An 18,786-nucleotide genomic window follows, 5' to 3' on the forward strand; every position below is an offset into this window, starting at 1 on the left:
AGAACTAAGCCCTAACATGAGTTTTTAGTGAGAATAAAGCATATTCAGACCACACCTGATGGAACAATACTGAAATAAATCATTACTACCATCTTTCATTTTTATTTTTGTGCTATCCAAAGTATTGCATTCCTTTCAATAAGATGTAAATTATAGGCTTTTATATTAAAAAAGCTTTCACTGAACACAAATGAGAATTCAGGATTTTTCATTTTCCACCCTTATTTTTAAAGAGAAGAAAATTGACAAAGAAAAATGATTCACAATTAGTGGACTAGTGAGAAGATGAATGCAATGAGACATGCAGCAATACTATAGACTCCAGAGAAATGATAAAATTTGTCACATAAGTGAAATTCAAACTTTCAGTGCTCAAATGATCTTTGGTGAATCCCCTTACCATGGGAATCAGAAAAAACAATGAGTAAATATAAAATTTTCATTCATTCAATCATCAATGGCTAGGAATTCATAACAATATTTTGCAACAAGAACCTGGACCATAATATTTTGCTAAAAGAATAAGTAATCTTCTATTTTTAATCAGAGTAATCTTCTATTTTTTTAAATGATAGTTGTGCACCAATATTTGTTTGATACAATTTTAGTGGACAAATGCCATAGGTAGATATGTTTACAAAGTAATTAGAACATGTGGTATAGGAAGTTTTTAAAAAGACATTCCACTTATGATTTTAACTTTTTCTAATAAATCTAAAAAATATTTTACAACTGTAGAACAAAAAAGATAGCTAAAAAGGAGGTGGGGATCATGAACTGAAATTTATTTCCATGAATATATGAGTTTGTTAGGATGAACGCAACTGCTATGTACAACTATAAAACTTTAATAAAAAGAAAAAGACAGCGTTCTCCAGTGAAGTTATGATATCTTTTAGTGTTTTGTTTTGATGACTGTGTATTGACCATACACATGCAAGAAGAATCAGAAATAAGATAGAACCCATTAGAGAGGTATTTGAAATCTGGAATTGGTATCAACATCATGGATATCCTCCAGATATATGCATGACAGTTAAACAGTAAGTTCAAAGCACACTGCACAAGTCATATTTTTATATTTTCAAAATGAGAAATTTTGGAATAAAATTTTGGGTTGCTATTCTTAAATTTACCAAAATATTTAATAGTTGTTTTTTTAATATGTCTTCATTCTACTTCTATAAATTATTAAAAAATGACTGAAACATATAAAATAATTAATAAGTAAATGGTTAATGTCTCCCCCATACACAAGGTTATATTAGTTATATCTTTTGTCATGATCTCCCTAGATAAGAAAAAAAAGTAGAAAAATAAGTAACTACATAAGCATACTTTTTACTATTCATTCTTAGCTGGCTTACAATTTTGAATGAAAAACTATAAACTTGGGTAAGTTAATGTTTTTTAAATTTACACTATCATCTTGGAAAGGACAGCTGTACTTCCGGAGCAACTTTCCATTGCTTCACTGAATATTGAAAAACTTCAAAATTTTCAAACATAATTAATTTTAATTTATTCTAAACAAAAGAAAGACTTTAAGAAATGCCATGTAGCACTTTTTTTCTTGGAGACTTAAAATGATCTTTAAGTTAAATCAATAAAAAAGTTAAAATTCAAAGTGGCAGGAAATCTCACCAATTCAAACAAACGAGTCTTTACTATTACAGTACCACACTCCCCTGGTAGACTGTTCATTAACTGATGCAGCAAAGTAATATATCTATTATAGCTTGAAATACAATCCTCTTCTAAGTGTAAAAACCATGAATAAACCAAAGCAATAATACAACACGATCAGAATCTAATAGCAGTAAACAAGGTAGTCATGGTGGTACACGCCTGCAATTCCAGTAATCCTCAGGAGGCTGAGGCAGGGGAATCACAAGTTTGAGCTGGGTTTAGGCAATGTGGTAAGACCCTGTCACAAAATCAGTTGTAGAATGGTTCCTGGGGTCAATCACCAGTACAGTACTGTGAAAAAATAATAATAAAAAATAAAACAAATAATAGTTAACCAGTTTACCCTTGCTATGTGCCAAGAATTGTTTGGAACAATTTACATGTTTTATATAATTTAATCATTACAGTAATTCTATGAGGGAAAATTTATTATAATCTACATTTATAGTAAGAGAATTGTGGGTAAGAGAAACTAAGGTTTCATAATTAGTACATTGAAAAACCAGGATTTAGGCCACTGGCCCATATGGCCCAGGGTCTGAGAGTTTACCTCTATATCAGCTTTCTTAAATCATGGGTCTATCATTTCAAACTATTTTCATAAGAATACTGTAATTTTTTGCTTTTACTGTGCTGACATTTGTGCTAATTTTGCAAAGCCACTGATGGATCCAACTGTTGGCATCTAAGCACAAATCAAGGCTATGGACCCAAAGTCTAATTATAGTAATTATATTTGTGAAGGAGTAAAAATGAATAATTTTATTAAATATATTTTAAATTTTTTGGTAAAATAACACAGGAATAAGTGTAAAGCACTTGTGCTATATTCTGAAACACAATGATTGACTTGACGAAACACAGTATCATTTGAGCTACAAGGCAACATAAATACTTTTTTCAAGAAATGCTATTTTTACTTGAAAGAATGACAGATAAACAATTTTTTTTAGACTTAGCTATTTGACCAATATTTTTCAAAAAATGAATAAAGTGAGCCTGTTACTTCAAGAAAAAATTTGAGCTGACAGATGAAGATCAGAATACAAGAAAACTTATATCTGTCATAGTAAGCTTGGCAGCTTCCCAATACTTAATGACTTTGGATGAGATCAGTGATGACATTAATGAATGTGATTTTTTGATGTTGTAAAATGAAAGTTTTCATAATTGGAAGTTGTGCAAACTCAGTGAACCAATACATTCTATATGACCAATCTATAACATTACAACATCGTGTATGGGTAAAGAGCCATTCCAAGTGCAAGAGAGACTAATGAATTTTAATGTAACAGAGCATGAAAGTTTACTTGATAAAGAATGTACATTGCAACTAAGACTTAAGAAGTGTCTGAGAAGTTCCTTTGCCAACAACTATAAGTTTTCATATACTTTGACCAAAAAAATGTATTGCAATTGATTGAATGCAGAAGCAGATACAAGAATCTAGATCTTTTACATTAACTAAAACAAGTGTAAAAATATAAAACAGTACTACTTCTAATTTTGGGGGAGAAACAGCTATTTTTTTTTTTAGAAAAAAATGTTATTTTGGTTAATTTCAATAAGTTATTATTTTTCAGTGAAATAATATGCTAATATTTTAAAAATATCTCAGTAAATACTAGTAGGTATAATCCACATAAACAAAAATTCTTTGGGTCCTCAAATAAAAATAAAATACAGGCTAAAAATTATGTAGTCCCATTTTTCATTTTCAGGGGCAGTATAAATATTTCATAATACATTGATATTTAAATAAATACTGCAATTTTGATCTAAAAAAAAAAGAATATGAAAGGATCCTACGACCAAAAAGTTTGAAAACAACTACAATATACCACGTGTCCTTTCAATTTTCTGTCATCTATAAGGATACATTTGATTAGAAATGGACGAGGGGTAGAGTTGATGATTTATTAAACTGACATTTACCTTGTGTGTGTGACCTTTTAGGAAGAAATTACCCAAAATACTATTTTATCTTTCCTAGGTCATTAATAGGTCCTTTGGTTTCCAAAATCTGGGTCCTCGGGCAGAGTGGCACATGCCTGTGATCCCAGCAGCTTGGATGGCTAAAACAGGAGGATTAAGTCTAAAGCCAGCTTCAGCAAAAAGCAAGGTGCTAAGTAACTCAGTGAGACTCCGTCTCTAAATAAAATACAAAATAGGGCATGTGGCTCAGTGGTCAAGTGCCCATGAGTTCAATCCCTAGTACTAAAAATCCCACAAAACACTATTATGCACAATGAATCAAAATGCAGAATTCTGCTGTCATATATACCTAATTTTATTTTTTTGATAATTATTTTTTAGTTGTAGTTGGACACAATTTTATTTATTTATTTATGGTGCTGAGGAGCGAACCCAGGGCCTCAATGGGTCATTTCTGAACAGTAATTAAGATTTATTATTAAAAAGAGACTTTCATTGTTATTTGTATTCAGGGCATTAGGTGTTAGAACTAATGTCAGGAACACCACAGCAGCTAGCACACAAGAAAACACATACCCCAGGTCTCAGAATATAGACTACAATAGATTGGTGGAATTCTTATCATGGTATATTTCAAATAAGGTGGATTTTCCTGGACCCTATCTGGATTAAATATGAAAAATTTATTGTCAAGAGTATTCTTTTTAGATAAAATCTAATCATTTTTGAAGCAACAACACAAAAGCCAGAAACAAATGAATGAACCAACGAACAAATATTTCCAAGTAGTCCTTTTACCTTTAAGTATAAATCTAGCTGAATAAAAATTTTGAAAATAATAAAAATAAGCTTTTCAGGAAAGAAGAAATTAGACGTAGTAAAAGCATCTTTTCAGAATGCAGCTCTGTCAAATTTTGCCAGCAAATCGCTGAATTTGTTAGCTTTAACTGAGAATACAGGTTTAAAAGGTATTTGTAGTACTGATATACAGTCCTTATCATTCTCTTAATGGCCACCTGACAAATTTTCATAATTTGCAAGCTGAATGCTATTTCTATATTTCAGGAATAGTTCTTTTAAGAATGAGGAAGCATACTTTACTGTTCTCATTTTAAGTGCCTGGTATATTTCCAGAAGCAAAAACACATCAAGACAAAAATGATAAAAATCACTATGGCCCCAATTTTGCCAAATACACATTACTCTATTTATATGTAAATCACATAACTACCATGACATATAATCTAAGCATCACATCAGTATAAAATATTCCTAGCTATTTAAGCTTCAGCAGTGCTTAATGTTCAGAGTTCTGTGACCCACAGCAAATGGAAAGGAGCCAGAAATCATAATCTTTCCTGCAATGGAAGCCTGAATTTCAATGATGGAAAATTAATGAGGGCTTACTTTGATAGGATTAGTTCTTGAGTAGGAAACTCCGTCTAGGAACTTATTATCAAGCGCTTCCTCTTGATCAATCCTCACCTATATTGTTAGAGGCACAGAGATTCCTCAACATTTATTTTAAGGTAAAATACTAAAGAACATAATGTAAGAGAAGAAACAAAAAGATGCTGCATATAAAAACTAATGACTGCAACTAAAAAGATCTGACTGATAAATGTTAAAAACATTCTGTATTTTATCACACCCCTTCCATCACCACTCATTTTCAACAATCTCCACAGTAAAAATATCAAATGTCTACAAAATTAAATTTTAAAATGGCCTCTTAACATTTTTATATTATCTACAAAAGTGGGGAAACAGCCTCCTCAAAAAAAAATCTTTTAGTTACCATTTTAGCTTTCTTTACTAAATAAGTTTCAATTGCTACTTTCTGTGAAGTGAAAATCACTGTAGACAGAGAAATTTCCCATAGATTAAGATATATTCTCTTTCCCCTGATTTTTCTTTGTTTATTCTAGGGATTCTCAGTTGTAACAGAATCATTACATAGAGGGGATTTAGGAATATCTGTAGGGCAACTTTTTAGGAATATACATGGAGGCATTTTATTGTCCCATAATTAGAGGTTTACTATTAGAAACCAGAAGCTGGACATCAGGGATGGTCAGCATTTTGCCATGTGCTATACATTTCCATCTCCAATTCCTCATGATCTACAAATGTCTCAATCACTAATCACACTACAAATGTAAATTGATATTACTTTCATTATACTACTATTAAAGAGTTTTTCTAGGAAATTACATGAAAAGTCTCCATTTTAGGAGTGGGTCATTAACAAAATAAGTACATTATATGAAAAGTATTGAATTACCAAATAATTCACTATCTGCATAGCAGCACATTTTAAAAACACTGAAGTACCCTCATTTCAGATTTACTACACAATTAACATTCTGCTAATTTTGTTTCAAAAATGTTTTAACACAGAATAATATATTACCAATGCAATGTGAGACCCCTTTGTATTACTCAATTCTCTTTTTAAATTCATATATTTTCTACAAAGTAAATAAAAATTCTTTCCTAAACAGATATGATAAATCTGATGCTTCTTATTTAGGTGTTCTATATTGTAGACCTATAACTTATTTATTTGTGGTAAGAGGTTAGCCTTTGGTTCACACTCCTTACCATACATAGTTACCCAATTGTATCAGAACCATTTTATTTATTAATGTTTTCTTTCCTAATTGATTTATAAAGGCACCTCTATCATATACCAAATTTCATTTATGAGTGAGTCTATTTTGTGTTCTCTTTTAAAAAACTTATTTGAATTAATATTATTGCACATATTTCTTTTTGGTTAATGTTTGCCTAACATGTCTTTTACCATTTTTGACCAATATCTTTACATGTTTACTTTTACCTCTTATAAATAGCATATAGATGGATTTTAAAAACACCACATAAATACTCCTTTAATAGGCAATTTAATTAGCTTACATTCTTTCTATGTTCTCTCTGATTTTACAGGTTTGAATGACTCTGTCTTACTACCACAACCTGCCTTGGTTTAAAAGTTATATATTCTCTTTCTATTCTTTTTAAGTATTTTTATTTCCTCTTTTTTTTTTTCTTTTCTTTGCAGTACTGGAGATTGAACTGAGGAGAACTTTAACACTGAGCTACATTCCTTGTTCTTTTATTTTTTAAAATTTTTAAATTTTAAAGCAGGGTCTAAGCTGCTAACAGTCTTGCTGAATTGTTGAGGCTGTCCTAGAACTTGCCTCAGGCTCCAGGGTAGCTGGGATTACAGGTGTGTGCCACCAAGCCTGACTTATTAAATTCAAATTTTAATGTGCTTTCTTGAATTTCTGGATTTCTTGTGAACAAAGATGTTTGATTTTGTGAACACTGATCTTTGTCCTGAACTATCTTTTCGAATATGTTTACAAAAAAAAAAAAACCCACCTTTGGAAAACAAAGATAAGATCTCTCGTGGAGACAGGACAAGTTTACTTATAGACTTGGAACAAAAAAGGAGAATAACCAACTTTTTCTTCTATCAGATGCCATGTCTCTGATTTAATATCAAGCTCCTTGATCCATTTTGAGTTAACTTTTGTGCACGGCGAGAGATAGGGATTCAGATTCATTTTGGTACAAATGGATTTCCAGTTTTCCCAGCACCATTTGTTGAAGATGCTATCCTTCCTCCATTGCATGCTTTTAGCCCCTTTATCAAAAATAAGATAGTTGTAGTTTTGTGGATTGGTTACTGTGTCCTCTATTCTGTACCATTGGTCCACCCGCCTGTTTTGGTACCAGTACCATGCTGTTTTTGTTACTATTGCTCTGTAGTATAGTTTGAAGTCTGGTATCGCTATACCGCCTGATTCACACTTCCTGCTTAGTATTGTTTTTGCTATTCTGGGTCTCTTATTGTTCCATATGAATTTCATGATTCTTTTATCGATTTCTACAAGATATGCTGTTGGGATTTTGATTGGCATTGCACTGAACTTATATAGGACTTTTGGTAATATCGCCATTTTGATGATGTTAGTTCTGCCTATCCATGAGCAGGGTATATTTTTCCATCTTCTAAGGTCTTCTTCTATGTCTTTCTTTAGGGTTCTGTAATTTTCATTGTATAAATCTTTCTACACGCGGTGGGATCGGGCTCCAAATTCCTCAATAGGACACCCATAGCGCTAGAGTTAACAAATAGAATCAACAAATGGGACTTACTCAAACTAAAAAGTTTTTTCTCAGCAAAAGAAACAATAAGAGAGATAAACAGGGAGCCTACATCCTGGGAACAAATCTTTACTCCACACACTTCAGATAGAGCCCTAATAACCAGAATATACAAAGAACTCAAAAAATTAGACAATAAGATAACAAATAACCCAATCAATAAATGGGCCAAGGACCTGAACAGACACTTCTCAGAGGAGGACATACAATCAATCAACAAGTACATGAAAAAATGCTCACCATCGCTAGTAGTCAGAGAAATGCAAATCAAAACTACCCTAAGATACCATCTCACTCCAGTAAGACTGGCAGCCATTAGGAAGTCAAACAACAATAAGTGCTGGAGAGGATGCGGGGAAAAGGGCACTCTTGTTCATTGCTGGTGGGACTGCAAATTGGTGCAGCCAATTTGGAAAGCAGTATGGAGATTTCTTGGAAAGCTGGGAATGGAACCACCATTCGACCCAGCTATTCCCCTTCTCGGTCTATTCCCTAAAGCCCTAACAAGAGCATGCTACAGGGACACTGCTACATCGATGTTCATAGCAGCTCAATTCACGATAGCAAGACTGTGGAACCAGCCTAGATGCCCTTCAATAGATGAATGGATAAAGAAAATGTGGCATTTATATACTATGGAGTATTACTCTGCATTAAAAAATGACAAAATCATAGAATTTGGAGGGAAATGGATGGCATTAGAGCAGATTATGCTAAGTGAAGCTAGTCAATCTTTAAAAAACAAATTCCAAATGACTCCTTTGATATAAGGAGAGTGAACAAGGACAGGGTAGGGACGAAGAGCTTGAGAAGAAGATTTACATTAAACAGGGATGAGAGGTGGGAGGGAAAGGGAGTGAGAAGGGAAAGTGCATGGAAATGGAAGGTGATCCTCAGGGTTATAAAAAATGTCATATAAGAGGAAAGGAGGGGTAAGACAAGATAATACAAATGGAAGAAATGATTTACAGTAGAAGGGGTAGAGAGAGAAAAGGGGAGGGGAGGGGAGACGAGGGGAGGGGAGGGGGGTTAGTAGAGAATAGGACAGACAGCAGAATACATCAGACACTAGAAAGGCAATATGTCAATCAATGGAAGGGAAACTGATGTGATACAGCAATTTGTATACGGGGTAAAAGCGGGAGTTCATAATCCATGTGAATCAACCATGTAATATGATGTATTAAGAACTATGTAATGTTATGAACGACCAATAAAAAAAAAAAAAAAAAAAAAGGAGAATAAAAGGAAGGGAGCCGGGAGGGGAATAGGAAAAACAGTAGAATTAATGGGATATAACTTTCCTATCCTTATATTTGAATACAAGAACCGGGTAACTCCACATCATGTATAACCACAAGAATAGGATCCTAATTAGAATAAATCATATTCCATGTATGTATAATATGCCAAAATATGTTCTACTGTCATGTACATCTAAAAAGAATTTGTATATATAGGTAACATCTGGGCACTCATTGTTGTTTCCATGAGATTTGGGAAGGAGGGAAAACAACAAACGTATGCTAATATTTAACTTTGATTGTTGTACTATGAGTGATAAAGCCTTTCATCTCTAATTCAGGAGTCTTATGTTTTCTGCCACTGTCCAGAAAACAGTTATAGTTTATAAGCTTGCAAGTAGGGTACAAACAAATCCCAGAACTTAAGGGATACTTTAAAACAAACATATTTACATTTGTAAAATAATGCAAAAAATAGAATATTTAAAAAACTGATTTCTGTTATCTTTCATAAAATATTTTTATCAGTTATTTTTATGTAGAATTTTACTTTCACCTTATTAGTAGTCCTTCCAAAACTGGTGTAATATATAAAGATTTAACAATCATTATTTACAAATTTGTAGAATTTGATGAATGATTACTTTCAAAGAGGATGGAATAGTACTTGTTATGCAGTAAACATTTAATGTGTTTACAGTATCATGTTTTAACAATGTTTTTTGCTAATCTCTGCTCCTTACATCATAATCATTCAGAATTCAATTATATGATTAACTACAGCAAAGATAAATTATTTTTCCTCTATGTTTTCTTTCTTAGTGCTACTCATATTCATGAGTATGTCTAAGAATTTTATCATAGTCTATATTATTCCATTCTCATTTGTCTACATAAATATTCTGTCATCTATAGCATTGAACTAATGTAGTTTCCTTTTGAGTTGAATACATTTTAGGTACTTTAAAGAGAACTTTGGTGAGGGTCAGGGGTACTGGGGATTGAATTCTGGGGCACTCAACCACTGAGCTGCATCCCTCGCCCTATTTTGTATTTATTTAGAGACAGCATCTCATTAAGTTGCTTAGCGCCTTACTGTTGCTTAGGCTGACTTTGAACTTGTGATTCTCCTGCCTCAGCCTCCTGATCCTCTGATGTTACAGGTATGTGCCACTGCCCTGGGCAAGAAATTTTTCTAAAAAATAATGACCTCTTCTTTTAGCCTATATTTTAGTTAATAGTATTCTTTTTTCCTCAAAATAGCATTGCCATCTTGGCAATCCCTTTCTTCAACATTTCTTTAGCCCCAGCCATAAGACCAATCTAGTATTGTATTGTTTTATACCTCACATTTATAACATGAGGCAAAATTTTATATAAATTTAAATAAAGAAAATATGTATAAAGCAAACACATATTAATATGCATTAATAATGAATATTATTATAATGATATTTCCATTGATTAATTATTTTTTCACAGCTTTTCATTTAATAATAAAGGGCCTGCCATTGTTTTCTCTTTTTATTTTGGATACTGTATGTATTCTTATTGGATCCCTCACTCAATAAGCTGTCTACTCAAATGAAAGATGCTTCTCCACAAGTCTAGAAGCAAATGACACTGTAATTATTGAGGGTTACTTTAAGCCTAATGATTATATCACAGAGAGTTAAAATACCCTGTATCTAAATAAATAACAAAGAGCAATGAACAAGGAAAAAATGGACTGATATTTTAGTTTCTATTTTTCCAATGAAAGATACACGAGGCTGAGAGCAGAGGATTGATGGCAAATGATTAAAGTTTTACTTCTCACATTAATTATTTTACAACTTAAAGCACTCAGTAATATTTATATTATCACTGCTATTGTTAATACTTCAAAATGCTTTGAGTGTTACTATAAACATTTTCTTTTTTTTTTTTTTTTTTTTTTTTGTGGTGCCAGGGATTGAACCCAGAGCCTTGGGCATGCAAGGCAAGCACTTTACCAACTGAGCTATATCCCCAGCCCACTATAAATATTTTCTAACAAAACTTTTCAATATACCATTCTCAGAAGAAAGACAATCAGGAAACAAAGGTGGTTAAGATGGAATGAGATCTCTAGCTTAAAAAGCATTTTTTTTTTTTAAAGAGAGAGTGAGAGAGGAGAGAGAGTGAGAGAGAGAGAGAATTTTTTAATATTTATTTTTTAGTTCTCGGCGGACACAACATCTTTGTTGTTATCTGGTGCTGAGGATCGAACCCGGGCCGCACGCATGCCAGGCGAGCGAGCTACCGCTTGAGCCACATCCCCAGCCCAAAAGCATCTTTTTTTTAGGTTAAAAAATGTGTGATATTGTACTCCAATAGCCTTTTACTTTTTAAATTTCAAAATCAGTTACTGCCTTTTAAAAATCCTTTACATAAGCATTTTTCAAATTAAGGTTCACATAATCAACATACTGGATACGCACATTTAAGAAATACAGTAGATGCATTATATATAGGAAGTGTGAGACAATGTTTATTAAATTTGTTACAAATACACATAAACACATTTTTGGTGTGCTTTGGGTCTCAGTATAAAATACATATGTTCTTATACTTTGTGGGTTAAAATAATGTTCTACTCATTATTACCATATAATATAGTTTAAATTTGTATTACAAAACATAACATGTTCAATGAAAACAAATTTAGAACTGTACCTACTGGCCCCTAGAAAAAAACACCATAAATTATTCCAACACCAAATAGTCATGATTAATATTCTATAGTATAGCCTTTCTATTTTTCCTATGTATATGTACGTATATACTATAGTCTATGAAAATGAGATAATACCATACTACTTATTAATAATTTTTCAATAAAGCATTTGAAAAATCATAATTGCTTGAGGACAGGCGCAGGTTTTCAATTAACTATTGAATGAGGCATATTTTCAATGTAAAAAAAATTAAAAGTATAAAATGTAACATGTAGGGCTGGGGATGTGGCTCAAGTGGTAGCGCGCTCGCCTGGCATGAGTGCGGCCCGGGTTCGATCCTCAGCACCACATACCAACAAAGATGTTGTGTCCGCCGAGAACTAAAAAATAAATATTAAAAATTCTCTCTCTCTCTCTCTCTCTCTCTCTCTCTCTCCTCTCTCACTCTCTCTTTAAAAAAAAAATGTAACATGTAAAAAGACCTTGTTATATCTCTATCAATTTCAATGCCTTCTTTAAATATGTAACCTTAGTGATTATTTTTTTCACTTTTACTTAATACTTGATTTTTAATTGATAAATAATATTTGTATATATTTATGGTGTAAAATGTGATGTTTTGACATATGTTTATCCCACAGCCTTCCAAAAGAGGCTTCACTCCATGTCACAAACCATGAACAAGTAACAGACTAAGCCATGCCCCCCTGTGTAACACTGCCTGTCAACTCTTACTTTTAGTTTCATATATATTACAGAAAAACTAATAAAGTAAGATCAAATATGGCAAAGCTTCCAAGGTAATATCAAGTAAAACACAGAAGAAGCTATTTAGAATAATTCAATCTCATTAAATGTTATGATTAATATGGTTCTATTTACATCTGACTTTTTATTTTGGTTTCCTACATATCTCATATATTTTGTCCCTCTGTTTTTCTGTCATTGTTTTTTGTCTGTGTTCTTTAATGTTTTCCCAATTTCCTAATTTACATGCTGGTTGCTCCAATGCTTATAATATGCCCTTGTTTTCTATAGATTCAGATTCATAATTGTGCCGAGATCAGAAATGTTAATCATATAGCTCTACTTCTGTTTACTCATTTTGTGGTATTATAATACATATTATAATTATAAATCTTTAAATCCAGCAATATCTTGTTGTAAATATTACTTTGAATATATTTCTGTCTTTTTAAGAAGTTGAAGAAATAAAGGATAGCAGTTATATGCTTGTACATTTAGTGCTATTAATATCTGTGTGTATAATTTCAGATATTCTTCATTTGTTCCTGTAAATTTGGTTTATTTTCTGTAGTAATTTCCTTCATCTAAAACACTTTTGCTCCTATTCAACTATTACATGCTATTGTTGGCAATATGTTACATATTATGTTATATGTCAAACAATACATTATATACATTTTGCTTGACACAATTACATTTTAAATTAATGAATAGAGGAAAATAAATATACACTTACTGTTGCTATAATAAATTACCTTTGCTGCTGGAAATAGAGAATTTATATTTAATTTCAGTTAAGTATAAATTACCTATTTCTTCAAAATCAGGCCAGACTACCATAAAATCCAACAGTTTAATATACTCAACAGAAAACAACTTGATAACATTGAGTTCATAAAGAAAACAAGGGCCTTTCCTTTGACTCGAAGTGAGAATATGGCGTTAATCACACAAACACAGTATCATAATTAGTAGCAGTAATAGTAACTTGTTCATGTAGGGACTTCTCCTAATAACAAAAATTTTAAAAACACACTGCTTTGTGCTGGCCATGTCTGCTCTATTTTTTACCTTGTAATCTATTAATGTGCCAAGTACTTACATCAGGAATGAAGCCAATTTCATTGAGATGATTACTCAACTCTGGATCATGGAATGCAATCATTTGAGAAAACACAGTCAGATACTCTAAAATGATAAGAAAGTTAGATAATCATGACTTTACAAATTACCTCAAAGATAGTAAATTCAAACAAATTACAGTGTAATTTATATTCTGAATAAGATTTAATCTATGAAAAAAAATTTAATAAAAAAATTTTGTTGTCACTACTTTAATCACTTACTACTAATTATTAAACAAATATACAAAAACACTATTCAACAACTTATTCTCTGCCTTCAGAGTTATCAGTTTATATCTTGAGCCACAAAATACACACATGTATGATGTTTTCTTAGTAAATTCTAAATACAATTTCTCTACAGTAATATTAAATCCATTTCACATTTATTGAATGTTCAGTAAGTGTAACAGATCCTTCAGCAAGGAACAACGTTTATAAGTGGTAACAAATAGAATTATTATGCCTTAAATTATTATTTGTTTATATATACAGGTTTAGGCACCTGTTCAAGTTTTAATGTATTCCCACTTACGACTGCAATTGGCATATTTAGGAGTAGGAATTAACATCTTGTTAATCAGAAAGTAGGCACACAGTAGGCAATTAAAAATAACTGTTGCTGATTCTACTCTTATTCTAATTCATAGGGTTCAACTAGATTATAAGTACTTTCTCATTTTTACCCTTGTTTTAATAAGATACTATTTAAATTTTTTTTAGTTGTAGATGGACATAATACATTTATTTTATTTGTTTTTACTTTTATGTGATACCAGGGATTGAACCTAGTGCCTCATGCATGCTAGGCAAGCATCTACCCCTGAGGCACAACCCCAGCCCCCTCAATAAGTTACTATTTTTACCAATTTACTATGTGCCAATCTAATCAAGATAGCGGTATACTCCAGGGCAAGTAAGCACAGTACTTCCATTGAAAAATAAATAAAATTAAGATACATTTCAACAAGCTCAACTTCTTTTCTTTCCCCCTTTTGAAACTAAAATCACAATAATACAAGTTTTCCCTTAATAATCTCGATTCTCTCCTTCATTAAAGTAACATCTATTATTTAAAACAATTATTTGGTGAATGTAACCTCTAGAAATAATGTTTGCCTCGCCTTATGCGTTTATGATTTTTAATATTTCAAGAAATAAAACTAAATTCTTGACAATCCATCAACACAAACAGATTTCCCTTATTTTTCTCAACAAAACTTTGCTTCTAATGATCACATGAATTTTATACTAATTTTTCCATAAGCAGTATCACATATTTTACAGAGAAGAGCGTCAGATCAAAAAGCAAAGAAAACAAGATATTCTACTCAATACAATAAGGGTGAATCATATTCTGACCCAGTGTGACTCTTTATCATCCTGCCACAAAATTCTTTTTATGTATCTACTGTCTCACCTTTTCCTTTCATAACAAAACAGGTATAATTTCTATCAGCTTTAAGAGTTACAAATCAAAGTGAAAACATCTGGGTTTAACTTCATTTTATCTCCTTTCAATTAGTGATGGTATATTTATGGTCCCAAATTTCCAGAAAACAAATGTATATTGTATCAGCTATCATAAGCATTCCAGTGTATATTTATGTATTCGTATATAGTTATTAATTTCTAACTCATACCTCATTTTTAACCCAGAAATTGATGCTTTAATAAATTCTCAACAACTATGCTCCAGTAAATTAAATATCATCCTTTTTGAGACTGATAAATTTAATTACTACATGGATTTATATGTTAATTATTGATCTACTGAAGAGACCTAATCTATCATGAAAAAAGTAGACCACTTTCTTTGTGGTCTCCCAAACACTGATGGGAGAATTTATGTAAGCTATGACCCTGTTGGTAAAGATGGCGCTGGAGTGCTTCTTTTCCAGGAGCTCAGGTCCATGACTGCACTGAATGGCTCAGGAACCACCACCTCCAATCCCCGTGAATGGTGCGAACTTTGAATGGCAAACCTCCAATCCCTGAAGTGGCGTGAACTCTCGGCCAATGAAGAAGTAACAACCCACTCGCCTTGCTCCTCCTCATCCTGCCTTGAGCCCATAAATATCAACATCCTGTTTATGGGCTCTCTCTCACCACCCCCCCTTTCTCTTCTGTGACTGGCTGCTATGGTGCTGCTAATAAAATCTCGGACAGGTAAATGGTTGTTTTGGCTTGTTGAGTTTAAGGAGCTTTTTCCGCCGTTCCTACACTCCCCACAGATACATACATTGATTTTATGTGTTAATACAGATCATACACCTATTCATTTATTTACTTATATTTTTTGGTGCCAGGGATTGAATCTAGGGGCACTTAACCACTGGGCCATGTTCTCAGCAATTTTTGTTTTTGTTTTTTATAGAGAGACAGGGTTTCATTGAGTTGCTTAGCACCTAGCTTTGTGCTGAGGCTGGCTTTAAACTCCTGATCCTCCTGCCTCTGCCTTCAGAGCTGCTGGGATTATAGGAGTGCACCACCATGTTTGGCCACACTGCTTCATTTATATAAATATAATTTATAAAACTGACTTAAATTTTGTTGCACAGAATAGGTTTTCAAATGAGATACAGTATGGACTGTTATATTTATGGTAGAACCTCTCAAATTCGCTCTAAATCACATTACAAGGTATTTCAAAAAAGCATTAAAGCCTGGCATGGTGGTGCATGACTGTAATATCAGCAGCTTGGAAGCTGAGACAGGAGGATCATGAGTTCAAGGTCAGTCTCAGCAAAAAGTGAGGTGAGCAACTCAGTGAGGCCCTGTCTCTAAATAAAATACAAAATAGGGCTGGGGATGTGGCTCAGTGGTTGAGTACCCCTAAGTTCAATTCCCAGTACCAAAAAAAAAAGAAAAAAAAACATTTAAAGCTGGGCATGGTGGCTCATGCTTACAATGCCAGCTTTATGGGAAGTTGAGGGAGGAGGATCACAAGTTAGGCAACACAGCTAGATCCTGTCTAAAAATAGAAAGGGCTTAGGATGTAGCTCAGGGGCAGAGTGTTCCTGGGTCAAAGTCCAGGTAATGCAAAAACAAACAAAAGACTAACAATAATAAGACATTTAAAACTCCCCTAAAAAACTTTAAAATATCAAAATGTATATGTCTTTCAGTTTGTAAATAAAACTGAAAGAATGTAATGATAGATACAGAGAAACAGATTAGTTGTCAGAAAAATACAAAGGATTCTACAGATATATGTATATGATGAAAATATTAAGTTTAGAGTCTTAAACACAAAATAATATTCTCTCAACTACAGGTGACCTATATAAAGGTAAATGCTACTATATTTCAAACAAATCAAGGTATTTATGAAAATTACACTACTGTACAAAATCACATCTATTTTTTTCTGCATTTTAATGAAATCTTATACTTTCTAATTTTTTGCAAATATAAAATGAGAAAAGTGTTATTTCTCTTTCTAATCTTTTCATATTAATATTTTCCTTTTAAACAGCTTATTTATGACATACTTTCAAATGACAATCCCCAATGAATTCAATGTAAAAATTTCATGACACTATATTTTTGTGCAGCTGTTTATAAATAAGCCATACGTTTATCTTCTAAGAAAATTCATAAAATACATGCAGAGATGAAATTTCAAAAAGCCCTACATATGAATATCATTTTTTCCTTTCTGACCAGTTTTTTGGCCCTTTCCTCTTAGCTGGAGAAAGGAAGAGACGAAAGATGATGGGGTGATAGATTTAAAGCAAATGTTTCCTCTGCTCACAAATCAGAAACAGTACTTTCAATTCTGTAAATACTTTTTATTTTATTTTCTATCAGGCTGCCTGCCAGTTTATACTAAAAATTTAAGTAGAGAGAAAAAAACAGAGTCATATATCTCTTGTCAAGTAAGAACTGCCCAAACCAAACCCTTTGGTGACTTGTTGACTCATACCACTCAAAAGAAGCCAGTTATTTTATTGCAAATGAACTAAAATTATCTTCTATTAACAAAATTTTCTAGCCATACAGTTTGGCCTATTTACTAAAGGTCAAAAAGGAAGCATCAGCCTTTATAACTGAATGAGAAAAGAAGGTCCAAAGAAGAGAAAGCAAAAAGTAGTCTTTAGGGACCCATTTTCTTTTTCCCCCCACTATTAAGTGAGCAAGAAAATTCACTTAGTAATTCTCATAAATGTCTAGTAAAGATGGAACATTTACCATATCAGGAAAAAATCTCCTGACTCACCATCCATGGGAGAGAAAAGTTCATTGAATTAGAAATATGCAGTGTACTGCTTTTCTAAATACATATCCTTATAGTGAAATTATATGTTCTAACCCCACCCCTCTTCAGTATTGTTTGGTGGGAAAGGAGATCTACTTTTATATCCCACATTTCACAAATGGACTTTGAACTTTTGTATACCTGTCTTTCCCTCCTCCCTCCTCTTCAAAGAATTTTTGAATGTTTATGTGTAGTGTGACCACATATCCTAGTTTTCCTGGAAGAGTCCAAGTTGGCATCTGGTTGATACCCAGAATCTGTTGCAGTTAGTGCTACTTTCTTTTTTTAAAAAAAATTTTAAATTTATTTATTTATTCTTATTTGTTATACATGACAGCAGAATGCATTTCAATTCATAATACACATATAGAGCACAATGTTTCATGTCTTTGGTTGTACACAAAGTAGAGTCAAACATTCCTGTCTTCATACATGTACTTAAGGTAATAATACTTTTGAATTTCAAAAATATTCTGATGTAGTTATACAGTCAATCTAGTTGCATGTGCTGCTGCATTAAATGCTAGGAAAATCACTGGAAAGACCGTATCTCGTTTTTCCTCAAAGGGTTTAGAAAAATACATAGTTTAACAAAAAATTGGTAAAACGTTCACTCAATTTTATTTCCCAGATTTACATGGTATCTCTATCTCTTCTATTTTGACAGCATTCTTTTTTTTTTTCCTGTTTATTTTTGTAGTTGTAGGTAGACAGATTGCCTTTATTTTGTTATGTGATGCTAAGGATTGAACCCAGTGCCCTACATGTGCTAGGCAAGTGCTCTGCCACTGAGCCACATCTCTAGCCCCTGACTCAGCATTCTTCCAAGTGTGAATGTGCCTTGCTTTTATAAAACAGTACAAAAATATACTTAATGTTGTACAAAATGTCATTAGCAAGACCTGGGCTGC

The 18,786-nt window shown here is 32.5% G+C and overlaps 1 protein-coding gene across 1 annotated transcript in view; it reads right to left on the reverse strand.

The window, feature by feature from the left end:
* Positions 1 to 18,786, reverse strand: part of Tbck (TBC1 domain containing kinase) — a 224,468-nt gene that overhangs the window by 116,324 nt on the left and 89,358 nt on the right. The window contains exon 20 of the mRNA XM_026403170.2: positions 13,593 to 13,678. Coding sequence (XP_026258955.2) covers positions 13,593 to 13,678 — 86 coding nt within the window. The remainder of the gene's footprint in view (positions 1 to 13,592; positions 13,679 to 18,786) is intronic.

Source organism: Urocitellus parryii, chromosome 10 (assembly GCF_045843805.1).
Source record: "Urocitellus parryii isolate mUroPar1 chromosome 10, mUroPar1.hap1, whole genome shotgun sequence".
NCBI lineage: Eukaryota > Metazoa > Chordata > Mammalia > Rodentia > Sciuridae > Urocitellus > Urocitellus parryii.